Raw genomic sequence first — 25,713 nt, 5'->3', positions numbered from 1 at the left:
GGGAAATATGATAGAAGTTTCCAAAGGGGCTTCAGGACCTTTCTAGAGCTTTGTGGATGAAGACAAGTCCATGTAGTCTTACAAGCAGCAGCCAAGCTCCGGAGCTACTAGGGACTTGTGTGAGTTCCTGATTCACAGGTAAGCTCATGACATCTAAACCAACTCCATGCAGAACAACAAGTGCTTGCTTGCCCAGGTCACTATTGGTTTTGCACAAATCCTGGGATCTCTTAAACAAGCCCCTTATAAACAGCAGCTATGCTAAATGGTTGTAGCTTTGCCTGCACTCGGAATCAACTAGCCATAGTCCTGAAAGGTCAAAACAAGGTAGTGAGTCACCAGACCACTCTCTTTGTGGTTCTGATGGGCAGGTGGTGGGAATTGTAGAACAGAAAGAAGAAAATACAAAAAAAAGAAAAGGAAAAGTGTAGCAACAGTTTCCACTTTCACTTGAAAGGATCAGCTGCCCAGCCCATCACAGTTTCAATCTGACCAACCTTGGACTTCCCCCAGGAGGTGGAAAAATTTATACCAACTTGAAACTTTTATGTTTTGCAAAATTCCTTGATTCTAAGTCAGCTTCTCTTCTTTCCCCCCAAATCTACTTCCTAGCAATAATCATTGTTTTATTCAAGGCCTTTCCAATTTTCTTTCAAGTATTTTACAGATATGGAATGCTTTCTCTTCTTAGTCACCTATACCTTTTTAATGTTAGCATATAAAAAAATCATTCTTCAAAAATGTAACTGAGGGGTTGGACAGATGACTCAGTGGCTAGCAGCACTTGCTGCTCTTGTAAAGGACCTAAATTTGCTTTTTAGTTTCCATATTGATAGTTCACAACCATCTGTAACTCCAGCTCCAGCTCCAAAGGATTCAACTCACTTTTCTGGCCTCTCCTGGCTCCTACCTACGCTCATGTGCAACCCCCCCCAACATACACAATTAAAACTAAAATAATTCTTAGAGCAACAACAACATAACTGAGATGAATAATAGAAAACAAAACATAATGTATGGAGTTACATGTAATATATGAAAGACTATAAATGAAAATGCTACTATGAGTGTCATTATTTTGTTTGCTAACATAAAAAGTTAATTAAACAGAGAGCAAATTCCTTTCAAGTAAAAACCCTGAGGTAAAGTTCAGATAAAATAAAATTAAACATCTTTGAAGCGAACAGATTAGTGGTGTCACAAAACTATTTCCTAGTCCCAAGCATTTTCTTCACCTCAAAATCACTGTTTAGCAATGGCTACAGTGGAACCCTAAGATCTAGTTAGACCCCATTCATATTCAACAGCCACCTGATGAACAGTGGAATCATTTCTGGCAGCTGGCTATTACAAGACGTGCCTAAGGGAACACCCTTTGTGTGTTTGTGTCGATATTAATGAGGCAGATTCCTTCAGTCTAAAAACTATCAAGTCTTATTTATTTTATTGCATCTCATTTGAGTTGCTGGGGTTTCTAAGATCTCATCTATGCTCAAGCAAGACCTCTAATATTGATACTCTGATGCTAACATGTGTTACCAAATTAACCTTCAAACAGGCTCTTCAGCAGTACCGCTCCAGATAGGAACAGGTTAGCACATGCTTGCACTCTCATCCACAAAGTTTTATTCATCTCATAGGCAAAGATCCCTGTACCTGAGTTCTAGTATCATGTTTTGAATACAAAGACTAATGGACATATTTTTATGAATTTATTGAGACATCAGTCGGTTAGAGATTTTCTTCATTGCCTCATGGAGAAAACGAAAGGTGGCTACCCTAAAGGCACTTCCCCTTTTGTGTTTTCTTAGTGACTGCCAGTCTTGGGGTGCAATGGGAATTATCTCAAGGATCTTTCATGCATCTGTCCTCTTTGGATGTAATCTTCCCAGTTCTCACATCACCTCCATAAAGTGGGCTCTGTTTTCATTTTGCTAATGTGGGAACTGAGGTGCGTGCGTGCACTCGGGCTAACACAATTGCCCAGATTGGCTCCAAAATATGCATTTTGTTTCAAAAGTCTGACTTCTTTTTATGCTGGGTCAGAACCTGTTGGTTCCAGGAAATCATAGGCCCTTTGAAGGTTTCAAGGAGAGAAGGTCCATCTCCCGCCTTCTAGGAAGTAAATTTGACTTAAGGAAAGAAAATGCACTGGGCTCAGTTTACTAGGAATAGTGACAGATTTATGACCACCATACTCCAGATTTATACCCCAGAGCTGTATTAAACCAAACACTACACTTTTTCTTACTTTTCTCAGTGAAGCTGGGAAGATGTTGAAAGAAAAACTGCAAAAGAAGAAATAATGAACTGGGGTAGGGTGTGGTCAGCAGCTGCTGGGCTCTGAGAAGGAGCGGCTGCTGCTAGTCCTGAATCGGTTCTTCAGGCGTTCACCATAGCACCAGCCATATGCCAGGAACTACACCTGGATCAGTTAGCAATATAAATGGGCACGATTATATGAGAGTACTGAGTTGGGGGAGGAACATGTGGCTCCTGCTAGAAGAATTCCAAGGGATAAACGCAATGATTCCAGAGTCCCTGGCAATGCCCTCCAGGCTTTAATTTTTCTGTACTTGGACAGGTGTGCCTTCGTGACCTCACTGTCTCATTTCTGACACATGCTTCCTCACAACAGAAGATAAATGCATTACTTTCCTCATCACTGAGACCAAATATCTGACAAGAAGCAACTTAAGGGAGGGAAGGCTTTCTTTTGGCTCAGAGTTTTAGAGGATATGGTCCATCTATGGCAGAAAGGGGTGACAGCAGGAATGTGAAGCAGCTGGCCACACTGTGTGCACAATTACAAAGCAGACCATAGACAGGAAGGGTGGGGACGAGTTATAGATTCTCAAGACATGGTCCCCAGTGGCCACCTCCTCTAACGGTGCCACCTCCTAAACTACAACCTTCCAAAACAGTATCAGCTGGGTGGGGACCAAGTGCTTGAAGCAAGTGACATTTCATACTGAAACCCCAATGGACAGCACCGGAAGGCAGGGATATCTATTTGCTTCATTCACGGGTGGATTTATCAGCATTTTATACATGGAAGGGCTTTATAACTGTAAAGTGAGTGTTGTGTGTGTGTGTGTGTGTGTGTGTGTGTGTGTGTGTGTGTGTGATGTTCTGTGCCTGAACTGAATAGAATTCTCTTAAACCTGAGGACTAAGTATTCTTGTTCCCATTCTACAGATAGGAAACTTGAAGCTCACAGAAGTTGAAATTTTGTTGAAAGCCATGCAGTTAATAAAAGATTTTAACTGGGCGGGCAGGGGTGTGTGTGTGTGGGGGGTGGATACGACACTCAAAATGATAATATGGGTCAGGTCTGCCCTAGTGTAGGGTAGTACATGAGCCAAAGTAGATGAGTTTCATGCAACTTCTTAGTCTTTGACTGTTTCTCAATTTTGTGGCCACTCAATTCTGAATCAGACAAGTCTTTATTGTGTAAAACTGTCCTGTGCATTGTAGGATGCTTAGCAACATATTGGTCTCTAACCATAACATACCAGTAACATCCAAACTAAGCATCTTGAGACATTGCCTATGTCCCCTTAGGTGAGAAACACTGGTCCATTTCAAAGTGATGGACTCAGCCTTTGAGGGACCACACAACCACAGACACAAATCCATAGATATGCCGGCGTGGGGAGGATTCTGGGATAGCAGTGAAAAAGTTCCAGAATAAGCAAGGAAACCCAGCCCGGCAAATAAGTAGAAACCCAAAACTCACAGCAGTTGGCAGCTAAAATAACAACGGCCACATGGGAGACAGACAAACGCGGATTTTGGAAATGGGTGCTCATGTTGATACCCAAGCTGGGAATGTAGGAACAATGTCGCAGACTAACTGTTGGGTAGGAACAGGCCCATTTACATATGTCAGAGGAAATAAAATCCCAGTGTACATACTGTGGGACAGATTTGATTTGTTAATGGTGCCTGTTCAGCAGGGTGCTTGTTCCATCCTTTTGCAAAAACAGAAGGTCTCCATAGCCAAAGATAACATGCTTCAATAAAAAGCTCAGGTCTGGAACATTCTCTCCACCATCCCGACTATACAGCTATTTGGTAGATGGTTCAATAGGAAATTGTTTGGAAGCGGGGATAAGACTGTAGGAAGAAATATGGTCCAGGGTGGCTGGGGCAGTGTGTTCAACCAAAAAGTTCCAACATGCAGTCACAAAAGGCTCCTGAATAATATCGCATTTAGGTCTCCTACAAGGCTGCCTTAGGACAGTTTGCTTAAAATGAGGAGCAATGCTCTCCCACTGTTTGCCTACTTTGCATTTGACCTCCATGCTAATCTTCTAAAGGGAAAGATCAGGAGGACTGAGGGACAGGCAGAAGATAAGGATAGGAATAGGGACTGTGCACAGCCATTCATCTCCAAACAGACTTGAGCTGAAAACAAAGATTTTACTCCTAAAGCAGATGTGGCTTTAAGTCAACTCACATGGCTGAAGGACATGGGAAAGAAAACTCACTTCTCTGGCTCTCAGTATTCTCCTGAGGTAGAGCAATAATTAGAACTTCACAAAGCTCAAGTGAGGATTGGCCAAGTCGAGGTGGGTCAACAGCTTGGCCAGATGCCCACTGCACAGTCAGTAGGAGATGGTTGGTAGCTGTGCTGGCTAATTTTTGTGTCAACTTGCTGCAAACTAGAGTCATCTGGGAAGAGGAAACTCAACTGAGAAAATGCCTACATTACACTGGCCTGTAGGCAAGCAAGTCTGTGGGGTCATTTCACTGTTTAATGATTGATGTAGGAGGGTCCTGCCTGCTGTGGGCAGTGCCACCTCTGGGCAAGTGGTCCTGGGTTATATAAGAGAACATACTAAGCAAACCAGGAGAAGTGAACCGATAGGCGGTGTTGCTCAATGGTCTCTACTTCAGTTCGTGCTGCCAGGTTTCTGCCTTAACTCCATGTTGACTTCCCCTGATAATGTACCATAACCCATAAGACAAATGAACCCATCCCTCCCCAAGTTGCTTTTGGCTATGGTGCTTTATTACGGCAGCAGTAGAAACCTCTCACTGTTAGACTATCAATTATACTGCTACTATTAGTGCTTGTCTATACTCATCAGTCCCCTCTTATCCATGGAAATATGTTCCAAGAGTTCCTAGTGGATATGTAAAACCATAGTACTGATCCTAGTATAAACCATGTTTAGGCCAGTGGTTCTCAACCTTCCTAATATTATGACCCTTTAATACAGTTCCTCATATTGTGGTGACCCTCCCAACCATAACATTTTTGTAGTTACTTAATAACTGTAATTTTGCTGCTGTTATGAATCATGCTGTAAATATCTGATATGCAGGATATCTGCTATGTGAACACTATGGAAAAAATCATTTAATCCCCAAAGGTGTTGCAACACTCAGGTTGAAAACCATTTGTCTATACATATCTATGATAAAGTTTAATTTTTACATTAAGTGCATTAAGAGATTAACAATAATTATTAAAAGAACAATTATAACAATACACTATAAATATGAAGGCTAATTTTCTTTCTCTCTCTCTCTTTTGGGGAGCCGTTGGGATGTTGAGACAAGGTTTCTCTATGTATCGTGGCTGTCCTGGAACTCACTATGTAGACCAGGTTGGTCTTGAACCTCTGTCTCCACCATCTGGTTGAAGATTAATTTTCTTTATCACCTTGACTCGATTTAGAATCACCTAGTAGACTGACTGAGACACACTTCTGGGTGTGTCTGTGGAGGTGTTTCCAGAAAAGATTGAGAGGGAAAAACTGGACATGAAGGTGGGGAGTGTGTGGTTTTCTTAGGGCTTTCTGCAACCCCAGAATGGAAACGGGGAGGGAGAAAACCACCTGAACACAGGCATTTTCCCTTCTGCATGGTCCAAGATGATGCAAACAACAATTCTCCATTATGTGCTCCTACTACTATTATAAGGATTTAGACATTATGCTGAATGCACTCAAGCAGTACCCTGGTCAGCCCAGGTACAAAGGACCTGTTTAAAAGAAAGACCTCGACCCACTTATAGTCTATTGCTCTCTTACTGGCCCCCTCTCTCTCTCTCTCTCCCTCTCCCTCTCCCTCTCCCTCTTCCTCTCTCTCTCTCTCTCTCTCTCTCTCTCTCTCTCTCTCTCTCTCTCTCTCCCCCTCTCTCTCTGTTGCCCTGGGGCAGGCAGGACTTTTCCTGTCTCCCTCTTCTGTCTTCTCCCCACTCCCTCTCTCCTTCCATCCCTCCCTCCCTTTCTTTTTATCTCTTTTTTCTCCCCCCTCCCTCCCCTTTCTAATACAAATTCTACCTGGTGTATTTGTCCCTCTGTCTCAGGTCACCATTGTCTGCCATGGAATTCGCCAAGGTTCCTCATGCTTTATCATAACAACCATGACATCCTGTTCAAATGCATGGATCATACAATTGTAGAAACATGACCAGAATACCTCATTCCTCCCTGGTGGTGTTTCTCTCAGATATTTGGTCACAGCTACATAAAACTAATTCACACAATAGTCAACTTATTTTTATTGTATAAGTTGTTCATTCTTGACATTTTTCATCTACCATTTTCTATTTATTTATTTATTTAGAGACAGGGTTTCTCTGTATTGTTTTGGAGACTGTCCTGGAACTAGCTCTATAGATCAGGCTGGCCTCGAACTCACAGAGATGCACCTGCCTCTGCCTCCTGAGGGCACGTCACCAACGCCCCTTTCATTTTTTTATCATAGTTGATCGTGAGTAACCCTAACTGGAAAAAGTGAAATCACATTTAAGGGGGAAAGTCTTGGAGGCTTTTATCCATAGCAAACAGCAGAAACATCTCTGAGTTACTTGAGAGCAAATAGCTTCTTCTTGGAGGTACTTCACTAGAATAACCACCAGGAGACCCATCAGCATAACTAAGAGCTATTTACACAAACAAAAGACCTGGAAATAACCAACTGAGCATGTAGCTGGAGGCAGAGAGTTTGCCTAGCATGTGCCAGACTAGATTTTGGATTCCCAGCTCTACAACAAACAAATCTAGAGAGGCCAAAGAGTGCTCAAGAAAAGAAATTAAAATGTAACCATATAGTAAAAACAACATTAAAACAGATTAAAAAACGAAGAAGTTAAAAAAAAAAACCCCCCCAAAAAACAAAAAACACTCTTTTTGGGGGGATATGGAGAAAACTTTACATGCAGGGTCAAGTAAAGAGAAGGGAGAGCTCCATTTAAAATACACAAAATGGTAACGGGCTTCTACCCTTGGATGGTGGGATTTTATTTGCAACTTCATAATTCTCTACATTTATCTTCCACATGTTGTATAATGAAGAGATAACTGAGAAAACCAAGTTGCTTGGCAAACAGGCATGAACAGAACACAGTTAGCTGGGAAGTGGCACTAACACATCTAGATGGCCACTGCCAACGCAGTGAAAGGCACCCACGATTAGAATCAATACATGTCCAACACCCAAGGAGAAAGTCTCCCGAAGCTCACAGAAATTCTTAGTGAAAAGAATGAAAAGCTGGAGATGGTATTTGGTGCTGGTGTGGAGTAAGTGTTACTGATTTGATAGCAGTCAAAAATCAGGGGCTTAGGGCAACCAGCCAACCATCTTAACCCACAAATGGCTCTTAAATGATAATGTAATGCCTCTCTCCACGGAGGTGACAAAATAAGGGTCAGCTGAATGCAGGCAGGGTGCTTCATATTCAAAGTCTGGTGGCTAATTTTAGATCTTGGCAAACCACTGGCTTCAGTGTGACCAATTTTCGACTTTTTTTTTTTTTTTTAATCTTTAAGAAACCTAACCACAAAAGTGGTACACAGAATGCCCTGCAGGTCTCCTTGTAGCCCTGTGTGACCCTGGGAACAGGGTTTAAATGGCACCAAGATCATTTTGTAGAGTTCTGCAGGAAGTGATGTAAGGCCATGGACATCAGTTACTTTGAACAGGAGCTAGATCACTGTGGAATCTAACAAGCTGCTACTTTAAATTAAAAAGACAAAGTTTGATATTACATGTTGATCATTTAGGCCACCTATAACTCTAGGGGGGGAAAAAAGGCAGCCAAGAATCAGGAGTCCCTCTTGCCGCGCAGCACCGGTCACTTCTCAGCTGTCCCCCTACTTTTTAGACAGCAACAAAGTCTGGTTTCTGATTACTTTCCCTAACACACATGTGAGCACTCCCCAACACACACACACACACACACACAATATAGAGCTCATCTTCATATGCAAAGTAACTAGGGACCCAAAACTTTTGCTGCTTACAGCAAATTCACGAAAAGAAAATTGTCAGACATGGATACTTGAGGACCTGATCTTCCTGTTTATGTCTCATGTGTAGATGATACCAGACTTTTCATCCCTTTCTCAAACCTGGACTACCCTCTCTCCCCTTCATCTCCAGGCCATCCCAGATCCAGCCTCTATCCTTGATGTTCTTGCAGGTCATTACTAAGATACCTAGTCTGCCTTCTTAGCACAATAATGCTATACATAGTATACATCATCCAATGAGGTTTTTGAATATTATTTATTTCTATCTGGTTGCAGAGGCAATATATGGTGATTTTTTAAAATTCAAGTATAACAGAAATATGTGATGGAAAAGAAGTATTTGCAGCCCATGCATTAATTCTTTACCTACTTGTAGATGATAAATAAATATAAGAATTATGTCAGTTACATAATGATTGTAATTCTTATGTGACAACAAAAAAGACAATGTAAAATAGAAAATAAAAGAACAACAAATACTTCATAATTATAACTTTCAAGGATAACTACTTTCAAGAATTTTATCTCCTTTTCCTGCTAATATACTAACATGTGTGTTATGACTGAGATACAATGATTTTAAATCATTTTCTTTTCCGAATGTCTTACAAAATTATTACCAGCCAGATTTTTTCTAAAAACATGTGTGTCTCCTTTTTCACACTGATCACTTCTCCCTCATCAAGCATAGGAAAGAATAGTTAACATAGTAGACAGAAAGGATATTGATAAAGATCACTGGCTTATCATGTATTTATTCGACAATTGGGTCACATGGATAGCTTCTAGATCTAAAAGCCATGGAACAAAGTACTGAGGGGTTGTGATTACCACATCCTTCTTTAGCCAAACAATTCTGCATGGAGCATGTTCTATGTGCCAGTATAAGAAGGAGGGCAGACCCCCATCACCAAGCAGGTACCCACAGACAATGCCCAGAGAGGGCCTCAGAGCAGCAGTGGTTACCTTTTCCATTTATATCATGATGATAGTTCTATCAAGTTCTGCACGTTCTAAATCATATGTAAAAATAAGAGCCCAATGTATAGTGTTATATTTTTTAAAAATACACATGAAAATTAATAAAAGTATTCATAGCCCAAGTATCTATGTCCACACACCAGCTATGTGAAATAAATCATATCCACACAGTAGAATAATACGTAGTTGATAAAGATCATACTTTCCAAAAATAAGTGTTATATAATACTTCCTTTCAATCTTACACAGAAGCTTCTCATCCAGGTAATTGATAAAGGGAGGATGCAGGTAGAAAAAGTATTTTCCTAGTATGCATGAGGTTCCAGGTTTGATTCTCAGGACTGCATTAACTAGGAACAGTAGCACATGCCTGTAATCTTAGCAATGAGGAAGTAGACCAAGGTCTTCCTCAGCTACATGGCAAGTTCAAGGGGAAATAAACAGAGATATTAATTTTAATACAAGTTGGAGTGTCCCCAATGTCAAGAGACACTGAGCCGATCACACAACTGAGGCTGGACAGACTAAGCAACCTTGAGCTAGGCTCAGAGTATATAAAGTATGTACTAATATTCAGTCATTCAGAAAAGAAATGCCATACTGTTAAAAGAATTGTTTAAGAATAGATGGCAAAAAAGAAAAGAATAGACACTTACACACATTCTGTTTCTCTCTTCTGTATTTCCCCATAGGGAGCACATGCTTTGTAACAGAAAACAAAGATGTTCATGTCCAAAGAGAATGAAGGGAACATCACAGGGCAATGAGTTCTGTCCTTGCTGGACTTGACTCAAATGTGTTTAGCAGCCATACACAGCTGGCCCATGGGAGCTGGTATTCCCGATTCACATGAAAGGTGCTCACTTGGGCCCCTTTTAGAGCCGGGCCAGGTTTCCCTCTCAGGCATGCTGAAGAGGGGATTTATGGGCCTGGGGGACCCAGACATCTGTGCTTCAGTTTACCCATTGCCCTATGCTAAACTTCTCTGGTGAGGAACTGACAGCGTACCATAGTCGACATCACAAAAGCTGCCTTTGTGCTGAGGCCCTACTCCCCAGTCCATCAGCGCCAGGAGGCAAGAGAAAACAAACCCGGTAGTGTGTTGCCTCCGAGACCACTCATATTTGTAAATGGGTTTTTAATCTTTCTGGAAGAGTATGCCAGCTCGGGGTGCCCAGAGTCCTCCTCCACTAACCGCTAAGAATCCGTGGAAGCATGGTGTTTGGGTCTAAGTCACTGCTTGGCCTATAATTAGAGGAACTCAGCCTGAGAGATGAAACTGGACATCCAAAAGGATCTATATGTCTCTAAAGTGCCAGGAGCAGTGAAAAAGGAATAGTGCAACAGAAAACCAAGCTCTAGCTGGATCTGGTGGCACAGGTGTGGTACCCCAGCCACTCAAGAGGCTGAGGCAGAGGAATAAAAAAGCTTAAGGACTGCCTAGACTACAGAGAGAGTCCAAGGCCCACCTATGTAACTTAGTAAGACTTGTTTCTAAATGGAAAAATATAAAAAGGGGCCAGGTATAGTGACACATGCCTTTAATCTTACATTTGGGAGGCAGGGCAGGAGGATGAGCTATATACCTGGGCTACATAATGAGGACCTGTCTCAATAACAACAAAAAAGGGAGTAGGGTAGATGCACACAGATGAGATGATTCAGGTGCTAAAGGCACTTGGCACCACGCTTGACGACCTGAGTTCATTCATCTGGATCACATTGTAGAATGAGAGAACCGACTGGCACAAATTGTCTCCTGAACCCCACATGTACACCATAGCAGGTGCAAACCCCCAAATACAAATGTAATAAAAATTTACAAAACAGAAAGTTTGGTAGGGAAACCCTTGCCTTGTATATGCAAGATCCTGGATCTAATCTCCATTACTGAAAATAAAAATAAAGGAAACAAAGAAAGAAAGAAAGAAAGAAAGAAAGAAAGAAAGAAAGAAAGAAAGAAAGAAAGAGAAGGGAAGTAAATAAGCCAACTTGCCTCATGCTCATGATTTTTGAACTAGAACATAAGTTATACACACAAGTGCATAAGGTATGGCTGCTAAGTGCCAACAGGGTGGGCATGCCATATTCCTCTTGTTTCTTCCCTAATAGAAATGACATGGATAGCTAAACAAGTTGGGAAAGCTCTTGAAATTGGATCCTGAGCATCCCCTGGAGCCCACTCTTCCTCTTCATCCTCCCTGTTCCCTTGGCTACTTTAGCACTTTTTCCCTTTCTAGCTGGTAAGGAAAATGGTGAAGTGAGAAGGCAGTAGGCAGAATGCTAGTTTGCAAAACAAAGTTGAGAAGTTTACACTGCATGTCTCACAGTGGCATACAGGGGACACCTGGGAGCCAGATAGCATTCACCATTCTCACAGATCATCCCATGAACATGGTGTGTACAAACAAGCTTGGAGGTGTATTTCTATTCACTAACCTCTTCCCTTCAAACAACACACTACTCAAGTTCTCTTGTTTCTAAGTGCATAACCACTATTGATAACTTTTCTATTTCTGTCCCATACATACAGTCTAGGGTGAGCTATTTATCATGGCAGCTGAAAAAGCTCATCAGAAAACTCATTTTGTAAGAGAAAAATATCTCTGAAGATTTAGAAGACAATTTTCTTTTTTTCTTTTTGGTTTTTCGAGATAGGGTTTCTCTGTGTAGTTTTGGAGCCCATCCTGGAACTGGCTCTGTAGACCAGGCTGGCCTCAGACTCACAGAGATCCTGCCTCTGCCTCCCGAGTGCTGGGATTAAAGGTTAGTGCCATCACTGCCTGGCTAGAAGACAATTTTCACATGGTAGACTCTCTCTTGGGTCTGGCTTTCTCACTCTTGCTTAATCTCAGTCTGTTAGTTTTCAGACATTGCTTAATTAATTCCTTTCTTTACATTGTCCTTGTTCTCTAGGACAATGTAAATTTCTAAGACAATCAACTGTTTTCTGCCCTGTTTCCTGTGCAGAAACCCTAGAAACCAGAAAAAAGGACAAAAAACAAACAAAAACAAAAAACAAATACAGATTGCCTGGAAATCTAAAGAAAAATGGTGAAGGTATGTAATCAGGATAGGCTACGGGGAAGGAGACAGTGTTCTCGGGAACACAAACTCAAAGCCGAAGCCAGGCAGTGCTAGCAAGTAAAGGTACCAACAGCTAGCTCCAAGGACAATTGTAGAGTCAAGGCCTCCCTGGCACAGGGTGGATCATCCTGGGAGACACAGTAGGAAGAGAGGCCATCAGTGTAAGGTTCCCTTCATGAAGGGATGAAATAACACACAGTGAACTTGAACTGAGACCAGCAGACTGGAGAGGAAAGGGTCAAACACAGTTGACAGTCTAAAGACTTCAAAAAGCAGAACTCAGCAAAAGACCAGATGTGCAGGTGATAATGAATCTTCCAGGAAAGGCCTGCAGTGAAGTTGTCCAGAGGGCTGAGACACTGGCCACAAGGGACAGTAGGCAAACACATCCTTCTCCAATCACTCTGCAGGCTGACTCCCCCACAAAATCTTACTTTCTTCCTGTCTTCTTCCCACCAAGAGACCAGAGGATAACAGTTCCAGACACTGAGACAGATGGAGCCAAACCCAGAGCTAACTGGGTGGTAAGGCTATCCATTCATGGTTAACAGCAGAGTTAACAGAGAGGTGGGTATGTGAGAGGGGGTAAGCAGTGGGAAGGGTTGGCATCACAGGGCTGTGTACATTCTTCAAATACTAAGGAAGCAGGGGTGCAAAGGGCTCTAGGAGACCCTCAGCATTCTCAAGTAATGATTATCAGCACGAGGCATTGATGGGGAAGTCCTTCTGTATCTATGTGTCTCTTATTGGTTGATGAACAAAACATTGTTTGGTCAATAGAGGTGGGAAGACTGTGTGACTAGGAGAATTCTGGGAAAGGTAGACAGGGAGGTGCCTTGAGGAGACACCATGTAGCTGCCAAAGAAGTAACAAGTCTGGGTATTCTCTGGTAAGCCAAGACCATGTGAAAATACATCGATTAATAGAAGTGAGTTAATAATCAAGACAGATCTAGCCAATAAGAAGCCCTAACCATCAGTCAACAATTTATAATTAATATGTCTTTGTATGGTTATTTGGGGTTAAAGGGCAGCAGGACCTGGTGGGACAGGAAAACTCCAGCTACAAGGCATGTCTCTGGGTCAATCACTCCAACTTCTTCAGTGTGAACACTTTGCTACAAAAACTTCTGCTTAAACTCTGTATTTAACTAAATTCTTTCCTTAGGGAAGAGAAGAACTAAGGAGAAATCTTCACCTGGAAGCATCTTTCTTGGGCTATAATTTTCTTAGATGTTCAAGGTCAAGATAAAAACATTGCTAAGCCCAGCTAAGCAATGCAAGACAAATGAAAAAGGACAGATTCAAGACTTGCTCAGCTATGCTGGGTGAGACTCCATGGGCTGACTTTTGTGGGATTCAGTCTAAAGGGGTATTTCTATGATTACAAATTGGTCCCAAGGCTGGATCTCAATCTTCACGCTAAAAGGCAAGCTGCAGTAAGAGGTTAAGAATAGATCCACTGAAATGGCTCTGTGGGTAAAGGCACTTGTTGCCAAGCTTGATGACCTGGTTCAATCCCTTGGGTCTCCATGGTGGAAGGAGAAGACTGATTACATGCCAATTGTCCTGTGACCTCTACATAAGCATCGTGGCACATACATGCCTACACACACACACACACACACACACACACACACACACACACGAATACACACACACATACAAAATAAAAATATAATAAAGTTTAAAAACAACTATATGCACTTGTTAACTAAAAATTACTACTGTGGACAATGTTTTCTACATAGCTAGTAATAACTAAAGGCTCTTGAATTTATTGCCTCATAAATCTTTACAATTTTTCTACAAAGGTGCTATGGTCCTTTGCAAGGTTAAATTTGCTTCCAAGGAATAAAAGCAATGTTTGGAAATATTAAGTTAACTTAGAAATGCTAAGTTACATGCCTAAAACTGGCAGCCTTCAATGGAGAACTAAAGGCAGAACCAAGACACTTCAGGGCTTTTGTTCTAACCCAGAAGTCAGCAAACCTTTTCTGTAAATAGATAGGCAAGCTTGGTGTCCAAACCAAGCTCCTTATGGACAGTAAAATTAGAATTTCATATGGTTTCAACATATAAGAAATACTCTTCTTTTCATTTCCTCCCCCAAACACTTAAAAAAGTAGAAACCATCATTAGTTTATGAGCTGACCCTGTTTGAAACCACCAGGCTGTGCCATCATCCAGCTCATATCATACACTGATATCCCAGGAGTCCAGAGATATTGCTAGGCAAAACCAGTAAGCGTGTGCTCTGGGTGTAACCCATGACTTAGAAATACAACTGTGAGCAAAGCCTAGCAGAAGAGGTCCTGAGTCAACCTAACCTGGGGTTACAACTTGCACACATTTTTCTTCCTTGCACACCCCTCACTTGCACTCCTCCCCAGTAGCAGGTGGTGAGTCAAGTTGACCTGAAACCAGCAGAAATTCTGTGCATGAGCACAGCTTAGCTTTCTGCAACCCCTGCCCACGTTCTTTCCCTTACCTGCAAGGTTTGGCTGAAGCGCTTTAACGGTGTGGTCTTCACAGGTGGGATGAGGTTTGCTAGGGATGTGACTCTCGAAAGGGGTTTGACCCTTTTATTACTAGGTTCCTGTAGAGTAAGAAAAATAAATAAATTAGAGGACATTGTCAAAGTCATGTCACATCCATCCTGCTCCATGAATTGCAGGGGGCTGGGTGATCTGTGCCCTAGAATCTACATAGATGATCTGGCTGAGGAGCCAGGCAAGAGAAATGATGGGGGAGGGTCTGGGGAGATGCAGACAGAGGCAGTAGGAAGGCAGAAGGGCAGGACTCCACCCCACTCCCCCATCCCTGCACCCCCCACCCCCATCAGTCATGATTTCATTCCAAGCTTCTACTCAATGGACTCTTTCCCATTGCTGAGGAGAGAAGCCGGCTCTGATTTCCTAGCCAATGACCTTGCCAGGTAGTGGCATGTCTTTTATTGCTTCTGGTTTCATGTTTTAAAAATCCTTCCCATCACCTTGTTAGAATCATTTTTTTTTCTGTATGTTTTATCCATTCGGTTTCCTATTTTAATTCATCAAATTAAGTTAAAGTCTAACATTTATTTCTGTTTGGAGGTGTGGGGGAGGGGTCACAGAACAATTTCCTGGAGTGTGTTCCCTTCTTCCACCATGTGGACCCCAGGGATCAAACTCAGGTCATCAGTCTTAGTGGCAAGCACATTAACTCACTGGGACATCTGACCAGCTCCAATTTTTTTTAAAATAAGTTTTATTTCTAGGATCATAAGAAAGCATCTTTGTAGCTATAATAATGGAGAAGCATATACTGAAATTTATAAAATACCTAATGGCAAACGGCAAAGCACAGGGAGTCACTTGTATCATGGTATTGGTTTCCATACTATTTATAGCCACATGTGTTTTAAAGTCACCTCCACAGAAAACATCACCTACAAATCTGTAAGTTACTCCAGAGCTGGCTGGCTGGGGAGAGGGCGACTCCCTTTCCAATGAATGCTAACAAGAAATGACACAAATAAAAACAGACTGTAAGAGGAAGAAAACAGGACATTTTACAAGATAAAGAGGACAATTACCCTCATTTTCCTAAGCTCCGTCTGACCTGTAGTAGATGTTGGACAGCACATGAAGACATGAAATTGTGATGGAAAAATGCCAAATCAGCGAGTTGCAGCAGACTTCAACCAACCAATCACCCCTCCTCCCCCTCCTCTCTCTCTCTCTCACCACACACACACACACACACACACACACACACACACACACACACACACACACGTGTTCATCTTTCCTTTTCAGCATTGTTCTCAAAGTTTGGAGGGTTGAGTTGCAATTTCCAATTCTTCCTGCAGGGTATTCTAAACATAGCAGATGCTTGGAGAAATCCTTTGTGAATCTGGGACCTGGCAGAGAGGTTTTTCCTATCATCTGATGCCCTTGCCAGCCTCAGAAATCAGAAGCCCCCTCTTAACAAGACTCTACCAACTTGCTGACATTTTCAGTAGAAGAAAAATTTAAACCTAAAGATGTTCAAAAACAATTCCATGGTGCCAAAGAGTTAAACTGTGAGCTCACAAAGCAGTCAGTTGGCTTTCTCAGACAGAATGGATCCGGCTGCCAGGGACCTCTCTGGCTTCCGGGCATGCTAAGCTGAGCTGACAGCAGACAATCCTGGGAACGTTAGGAAGGCTAGGTTTTAAAATGCAACAGACAATCTCCTAACATGAGAGACCGCACTACAAAGGATGGGAGTGTTCCAGGTGAGGATGTCCTTCAGGGTGCTCCTTGCCTGGTCATCTGTGCCCAGAGCATGCTTTTTAAAATCCCCCCTGTTTATGTCATATTTACACATTCAGTATACTGAGCCCACGTAGCCTCTTCCGGACTCCCTGAATTTCTCTAAATGGCTTCTGCTTTAATCTAGAAATGCCAGGGTTTCGGTCTCACTCACTTTGTTGGAGTAAACTGCATTGCAGCATGCTATGAAAGTTCCAGGGGAAAAGAACTTGGTCTCAGGTAATCCTGCATCTCAGAGCCCAGAGAGTGGGAGTCTCTTTTCCATAGCTAAAGCTGTATCAGAATGAGGAAGTTGAAGGGTCAACGCAGCTGGGGTGTCTTGCTTTAAAGCAGGGCAGGGACGCACTTGGCACGCTCTGCTTGCCCAGTTTAGATGGTCCACTCAGCTGTGCATTACCCACACAGCTATAGGATACATATCCAATGCAGCACTGGCCTAGCACAATGCTGCTACATGGAATGGCAGTCAGAACTGTTTTCCTGCCGCACCCACGGGAGTCAACAGCAGGCTGCTCTTTGGTGATCAATGTTCCTAAGCAAAGAGTACTGGAAGCCACCCTGCCTGCCACGATTTTGTGCTGTGCTCTGGCAATGCAGGCAGATGCACGTTCAGAACTTGAATACTTACATATTATAGGATCTAAGTGTGGGGGAGGGGCTTTAGGTCTGTCCCACTTGAGTGAAATATGAATTATGGTGCTATCCTTAAGGGCCTGCTGTGAGAATAATAGATTAATAATAATTCTTGGCCTAATTTGATTTTTCTTTTCCATTTACTGAGTCTGTCTCCAGCTACATCTTACTACTGTCTAAAGAGCCCTCTGAGAAAATATTTCCAGATTCTAAGTAAATAGCATTACTAAGAACTAGCAAATGCAATACCAAGGATGTTTTCGGGTTTGCAGGAAGGTGACAGAGATAACCTACAGAGAGCTTGCCTGGTCCAACAAAGCACACCACCAGACCAGGCTGCCCAAGGCCAACGCTACACCCAGGCACAAAATACACAGTTTCCAGTGCACATACCACCACCATATGATCTGAAGGCCAGGCAGGAAGGCCCATGGCTAAAGAATGTTTAAAGGGTAGGGGTAAGTCAGTTTGAATAACAACAGTTCTGTTTAATCTTTATAAGTTTTATTGTTTTGTTACATTAATTAGGACTGCCTGTATGGTGTTTACTACAAGTTAAGATATTGGGTATGCTAATCTCATTGCTGATTCTAAAATTATTTTGTTGTTGTTGTGAGTATTGTATGATATAATGTTTTGTATATTTCAGGCTGGCCTAGAACTATATAGTAGAGACAGATTGTGAATTCCTGGTCTACTTGCCATTAGTGGTGGGATTGCAAGTATGTGTCACCATGCTCAACTATCAAAGTTTAAAAATAAATAAAATAAATAAAAATTTTAGAGAAATATTTACCCATGCAAAACTTTATGTGTATGAATATTGGCCTGCATATACATACATGTATCATGTGTGTGCCTGATGCCCTTGGAGGCCAGAAGATGGTGTTAGATCCCTTGGAACTGGAGTTATAGATGGTTGTGGGCATCATTGTGGATATTGGGAACCAAACCTGGGTCTCTGTAAGAGTAAGTAGCAAGTGCTCTTAACTGCTGAGCCAGATCTCCAGCTTCCCTACCTGCCAGAGTGGCTATTTTTAAACATTCATTTTGTATTTATTGTACTTGATGAGAGCATGAGAGACCCTTATCAAGTAGAGGAAGTTCTTTCACTATCAAGATTGCTATGGATTTCTATCAGGAATTAGCATTGACTTTTATGCAAAAATTTTCCTATTCAGAGGAGAGGGAAGGGGTAAAAAAGTAAGCCCAACAAGAAGAAGGGAGGTGTGGATAGGAAGAGAATGAAGATGGGCACAGAATTCATACTTTTCCATAAAGGATTTATATAGCAGCTTAATGTATCTCATGAGCCAACTGCAAACAAAAGGGAATATAGCACTTTGTGTGATTGTATTTTTAACACGAGCTCTTCTTAATGTCTTTTTATATTCTTTTTCTAGAGAGCCACATTGACCTTTCAATGTCCTCAATCTTCCTCCCAAGAGGTAAAAAGCAAAGCCGATGGTATCAAGTAAGAAACTGCCTGCCACATCAACAGAATATAGCGCCATTTCTCTTTTCTCCTTCAAAACAGTTCCACAGAAATAGACCTAGAGAGAACTATTTGTTTTCTCTGTACTTCATTTTGCAGAGTGGGGCTGAGTGCGATATGAAGACAGCATACATCATGTCTGCAGATGCCTTGAGATTACACCTTTACTGAGCCACTACTACTCCCCAGGAATGGCACAGACACTTAGACCATACTACTACAGGGCTAGGCAATGACCCTGCTTCTGGTCAGGAGTCAGGCAGAGGTGAGAAGAACTATTTCTGTCATGTGAGCAAGCAAATAAACCAACAACAACTTTCAAACATTTGGCCATGACAGGAGGACCTTTGCAGTGCTCTATCTGTGGGTGCTAGTGTTTCCCCTAGTCCACCCTCCGACTACAGAAGGTGGCTTTCATCATCCTCATGTTAAATTCCAACTTATACTCTCATGGTGACTTGCTTGCAATAAATAAACGATAACATACTAATACTGGTTACTGGTTTTTTGTTTTCCAGACGGGGTCACATTTTGTAGCTTTGGCTGATCTGGAACTCACTATATAGATCATGCTAGCCTCGAACTCACATAGACCCACCAACATCTGCCTATCAAATATTGGGATTTTAGCTATAGGGTCTATTCTCAGAGATCAACATATAAAATTTACTAGTTTACTTATCTCAAAATGCTTTTAAGTTTTAACTACCTATCATGCCTATTTGAAAGATGGAAGAAACTGAGGTCTCAAGTGATTGACTTGCTTAAAATCATTCAGTTGGATTTAAAAAAAAAAATGTATGGGGCACCATAATTTGAGGCAGGCTGACCTTAGACCCATAGTTAGCTGTCTGGGGCTGGATAACTTTTTCTGTAGAAGAGCAGAAAGCAAGGAGTTTAGAATCTATGAAATACCCAGTCTTTGTCTTAAACATGTATCTCTTTGGTCAGACATAGATAATACATAAATTAACCAATATGGGTGATAAACACAAAAATTCAAATGTCATATAATCTTCATGACAAAAATATTTTTCAACTACTAGAAACACACATTGTTTTTAAGTTTGGCCTCACAGGAAGTGTGCCAGAGCTGGCTGTTGTTTGCTGAGTAGTCACATTGCTACTCAGTGGTCCTCTGTCTCAGCTCAGCCTCAGAATGTGACAAACCTCAGGATGACACCCTCAGGCCCTGTACTTTCCCACAGGCCCTCCTGGCCATAGTAAAAACTTGACACATTTTCTCCCTGGAGCTGGGCATGTTGGGTCCTCCCCTGATGAGGAGGGGCATGGTTGAATTCATTTTTGCATGAGTAACCCCTATTCCACTACATCTTACTTTCCAAATAAATCAGTGTTGTGAAATATTCCTTCACGCTGTGTGAAGATATTTCACCATGATTGGTTTAATAAAAAGCTAAATGGCCAATAATTAGGCAAGATTTGGGGGCAAAGAGAATGCTGGGAAGAAGAAGGGCGGAGTTTTGAGGAGATGCCAAGACTCAGAAGCAGCAGCATGGTCACTACAGAGTAAAGGTAATAAAGCCACAAGGCAAAAGTAAATTAATAGAAACTGGTTAATTTAAGTTTTAAGAGCTAGTTAGAAACAAGCCTAAGCTGTTGGCTAAGCTTTTATAATTAATAGTAAGTCTCTGTGTCATTACTGGGGTACTGGTGGTCCCGATGAATAAAAAATGGCCTACAAATCAGACCAAACACTACCAGCTTCCTCTGATGTATGAATAAAGGCCATTTTAAATGACACAATTCCTGGGATGTACTTCACGATAAAATGAGGTTGGAGTGATTTTTCGATGAAGGACACAGGATGCACACAGGTTGATAACCATCAAAAGAACACACTCAGCCGCAATCTTGCCTGTGTCACAAAACTAAATTATCTTTTTTAACAAAGTATTTTTATGATAGACAAAAAATTGTTTGGAAAAATGTATCATCAAATGCAGAAGGAGGAAAGATGAGTTGCTAAGCTCATTAGTAGAGCCCTGTGAGGAGGGAACCAGAAGCAGCCATCATTGGAACAGAAGAAACCCTACCTCCGAGCATCAGTAACTCAAGGCATGGACTAGTGGGAAAATGCAAGCTGTTAGAGATGCGCTCTGACACTGAAGTCAGGGTCAGGGAGGCATGGGTCCTGCTCTGTGCTCCCTGAACGCTTTTATACTACTGGTTTTTGTTTCATTTTGTTTTTGTTGTTGTTGCTTCCGCTTTTATTAATGCATTCACACACACTAAACTTCATAAAATGACCTGGTGGTGGTCAAGGTCAACCGATTTACTTTAGAGTCCCTTCAGGATCCGACTGTCCTCAGACAGGAGTCTGCTGACCCTGCCGCATTTGTTTTCATCTGAAAGCATGCTTTGCTTTCCCCATGGCTCCCTCCCAACTCAGGCTTTTCTTTCCACTCTGTTGTGAAGGAGGAAGTGAAGGCCTCCAGCTCCCGGCTCTTTGTTGCCAATCAAAACCGTGTAAAGCTCACTACTCCACAATTGCCTTGACTCTACCTCCCTCTTCTTAGCACCCCAAACTGTTCACACTGATTTACAATTTCCACACAAGACATACCCTTCAAGACTCCCAGGTCACACTTGCTCCTGCCAAGCAAGGCCTTCCCTGCCTGTCAGTGGCTCTCACTCACCACAAGCCAACACCTGTATTGCCTCTGCCTCCTGCCAAGCCATAAGCTTTAATTCAAATAGCCTCATATTCCCCGCCTTAGAGGAGAATGACAACCTGCATCATAGCTTGTCCTCCCAAGGATTGCTAACTGCCTCCTCTCTTGTGTTAATGCATTTTTGGGACAAAGTGGTTGTGAACAAGATGTATTTTGCAGCGTAATCAATTGGTCATCTATCTTAGTCTGGCCCTCATATTTCCTGTGTGATATAACACATCTTATTCACAGTTTCTTCAAGGGGGAAGTAGGGGAATAACCATACAATGGCTTACGGAGAACTCTGTGGGAAACAGCTGTCTTTTATTGGGGCCTTGTAATCTGTGGCAGGCACTGGACTTAGAGCTTTACTTGCTATATTCACGGCATCTTCAGAACATGCCTCATGTCATTATCCTCATCTTGTAGATGAGTATACAGAGGTCCAAGGATCCACATGAGGTCACATACCTGAGACAGCAAAGGCGAATTCAGACCATACATTGGACAATATGCCCTGCTCTTTTATTCTATCTTACAGACGACACACATGCATGCCATGGGCTTTGTGACTAGCAAGCAGGACTCAAAAACTGGAATGTCTTTTCTTACTCCTCTCCGATCTCTATCATTAAGAAAAGGTGAACTCTTTTTCAAAAAAAAAAAAAAAAAAAAATGATGTTGATGCAATTTTACAGTCACAGACAAGTTGCAAAAACAGTACAGTGTGTTTCCTTTACCTTTTACTGCACTTCCTCCAATGTTCACATTGTATGCAACCAACCAGAATACATTTACCAAAATGAAGGAGTTGGTATTGGTACAACACCATGAACTGAATGTTAGGGGAGTCACAGGGATTTCACCACATTCCCACTAGTGTCCCTTTTCTCTTCTAGGACCCAATTTGAAATCCCACATATTTCATTTTCTTATCCTTCATAGTCTCCTTCAACCAGTGACAGTTCCCCTACACACAGTGCTCTTGTTATCTTATAGTGAAATACTGTAGCTGTCCAGCTGAGGCTTTGGAGGAACACTGTTCAGTTGCTTTACAGAATGCCTCTCAGTATAGACAGGTGTGATGCTTCCTCCTAATGAGATTTAGAAACTTTGCTATTTGTAGTCTGGTAAGAGTGCATCAAAGGATATACCTGATATCAAAGAGGAAGTGGTGCCTTGAGGTCTGAATACTGGTGACATCAAATTGGACATGTGGTTATGGTGTTGCTATAGGTGAGTGAACCCTCCACAAAAATATGCAGAAACATTTTAAATCCAGGTACCTATGAAAAGGTGGGGGGGGGGCGTGGGGTCAGTAGGGGGCATGGGAGGATGGGATAGAGAGGAAACTGGGATAGATATGTAAAATAAGATTGTTTGCAATTTAAAAAAATGTACACACAAGCTCTAAACCCAGTGTCTATGAATGTCACCTTATTGGGAACTAGGATCGTTGTAAATAAATCAAGTTAAGATGAGGTCATACTACTTAGAGTCCAATCACAGATGTCCTTATATGCAGGGAAGCTTTATACAGAGACACAGGGATATGGACATAGAATGGCAGAGAGTTGAACACACAAACCAGAGAACACCAGGGATGAGCAGCAAATCCCAGAAAGCAGAAGAAGCAGGGAAGCAGTCCTGGGCAGGCTCAGAGGACACCTCCCTATCAGCTACTGTGTCTCCTGAATGGAGACACAATGCATGGATGCTTAAGCTTCTTGTCTAATGGGTCTTTGTCACAGAAGCGAGGAAACCAACATGTGTGGTGTCCAAGGATTTCCCTACCATGAAAGTGCCACTGTCATGTTCATAACGAAAACGTATCAGTTTATCTAGTATGTGCAATGTGAGCTGCACTCAAATATGCAGATGTCGGGGCTGGAGAAATGGCTCAGAGATTAAGAGCACTGGCTGGTCTTCCACAGGTCCTGAGTTCTATTCCCAGCAACCACATGGTGGCTCACAACCATCTGTAATGAGATCCTGTGTCCTCTTCTGGTCTACATGGATACATGGAGGCAGAATACTATATTCATAATAAAGAAATGAATCTTAAAAAAAAAAAAAAAGAAAGAAAATGTGCCGATGCCACCTTTCAGGTACAAAAGGAAAAAGTCAAAGGTGGACCCTGGTAAAGTCCCAGGAGCTAGTGTCAGCTGTGGTAGGAAGGGAGGGGACAGGGGATGGGGGGGGTCCAGCATGCAGGGCAGGTGACAAGAGGCACACATGCAGCAAAGAGACCTTCTTGGGATGGTCTAAACAACAAAGGAGTGGGGCTGGAGGGCAAGAAAGGAAGGTTCCATAAGCTGGCTGTCGAGCCAATTTTACTTTGTTGGAAACAAAAAGACAATAATGGAATGATTGTTCTTAATTCCAAAATTTCCACTATTATTCTTTTTCCTGCTCTCTTTCCCTTGGCACAAGGTTAATTAGGCTAGTGTCATATGTTACCAGAAGATGAAAGGCAAATAATGAAGCCCAAATTCCAGCGGAAACCTGGCTTCATTGATTAAGCAAGTGACACTGGCTTCAGAATTATTGACTTTTGAACCCACAAGATGAGCAAGTGGTCTTCTAACTCAGCTCAGAGCCTAATTTTCCCTTACAGATAGATGATCTATGACTTCAACAGGGATTCTGGGCTTTGTCAAGCATCAGAACAGGAAAGATCCTCTATAGCATCAGACTAGCTGAACGCCACATAGAGGAGGCCACACCCTTGTTTGTTTCTGCCAGCTGTGAGTCTGTCTGCCTGCCTTGCACTGGGCACACTGGGAGACTGCACTTCCCATTTAAGAATTTGTTTAATTCTTTCTCTCATGTCAGGTGCTGGGAGGAAAACAATCCAATTTCCTTCTTACAAAGAACAAAAAGAAAGGAAGGAAGGAAGGAAGGAAGGAAGGAAGGAAGGAAGGAAGGAAGGAAGGAAAGAAAGAAAAGTTAGGATTTATTTGTTTTGTTTTTTCCAATTGGGAAACAATATCCAAGGAACACACTGTATCAGTGCATGCTCATGCCCACACTGAGTCAGACTGTCACACAGCTGGGCTAAGATGCTGAAGAGTATTGCCACCTTGGTTCATGGAAACATTCACAGGCAAATGATAGGCCAGGTGTGGTGGTGCACAGCTTTTCTCCCATCACTCAGGAGGCAGAGGCAGGCAGAGTAAATTCCAGGACAGCCAGGGATACACAGAGTAACCCTGTCTCAAAACAAAACAAAATGAGTAGATGGCAAGAAAAATAATAGTTGAACCATTGATTTGGGGCCATAAAAGTGAATATATTGGGGCTTGAGGTATATCTCAGTGGTACAGCATGCCTTCAACATGCATGAGTTCCTGGATTCAATATCCATCACACACATACAAAACCAAAAACCAAAAAACCCCACAAAAAACTAAAATCCAAAAAACAACAAAACTCACTAAAACACAGCACCCCCCCACCCCACCCCCACCATGAGCATGCTAAGGTTGAAAAAAGGGCATTCATTCTCCTATAGTCGAGCCTCCAAAACCCATCAGCAGCTGTGGCTAGCGTTGTTGGTCTGTGAGGCAGCTGCTTTTAGGAGAGCTTGGTTAAGGAGGAAACATCAAGACAGCTGGCTGAACTCAGACAATCGTGACCAGAGTCCCAGTCCAAAACAGCTTCCCATATAGTGCAAGAGAACAAACAAAAACAAGACAATAAGGACAGAAAAGGATGAATTTGTTATGACAACTTCTGTCGTTTTTGGCTTCCTTCAAGTGCAAACAACTCTGGCAAAGTATCACAGCCCTCTCCTGTTTGAATAAACTCAGTGGCAAATGAAGGAGAAGAGGTGGCTTGAGAAGGTGAGTATTCATTCTCATTCAGGGTGCCCTGGAGAAGCAATTCATTTCACAACAAACACAACGGGGGAACATCTAGGGCATGATATTTTGTTTCTGAAGGAAGAATCTTAACAAATTACTATGATTATTATCTTAATAAAGGGTTACACTATGCAGCCCAATCTGGCTTCAAACAAGGGTCCTCCTCCCTCAGCTTCTACACCACACTACACTACATGTGTCCCTATGCTCACCTTAAATTATTGCCTTCATTGGAGTTTGGGCCCCTTTTGGGGAAAGTGTAATGTCTTACTTGCCTGCTATAAGGACATTCATTTTTGCTGCATGAAGCTTTATGGGCTTGGGGTTTGGGGTTTAAAGAAAAAGAACTCTGGAAAATAACCCAGTAAAATATGGGCCTCTCAGAGAGCTGGAGCAGGCGGCAGCACAG

General features: G+C 42.2%; 1 protein-coding gene across 3 annotated transcripts in view; it reads right to left on the bottom strand.

Annotated features, from left to right (window-relative positions):
• Positions 1-25,713, bottom strand: part of Arhgef3 (Rho guanine nucleotide exchange factor 3) — a 277,071-nt gene that overhangs the window by 23,384 nt on the left and 227,974 nt on the right. For all 3 annotated transcript variants that reach the window (XM_051176745.1, XM_051176746.1, XM_051176747.1), the window contains one exon: positions 14,829-14,936. In XM_051176745.1, the coding sequence (XP_051032702.1) occupies positions 14,829-14,936 (108 nt within the window). The remainder of the gene's footprint in view (positions 1-14,828; positions 14,937-25,713) is intronic.

This window comes from Phodopus roborovskii, unplaced genomic scaffold, assembly GCF_943737965.1.
Source record: "Phodopus roborovskii unplaced genomic scaffold, PHOROB, whole genome shotgun sequence".
NCBI lineage: Eukaryota > Metazoa > Chordata > Mammalia > Rodentia > Cricetidae > Phodopus > Phodopus roborovskii.
Note: the sequence above shows the minus strand (reverse complement) of the source record. Positions and strands in the feature narration are given on the sequence as shown.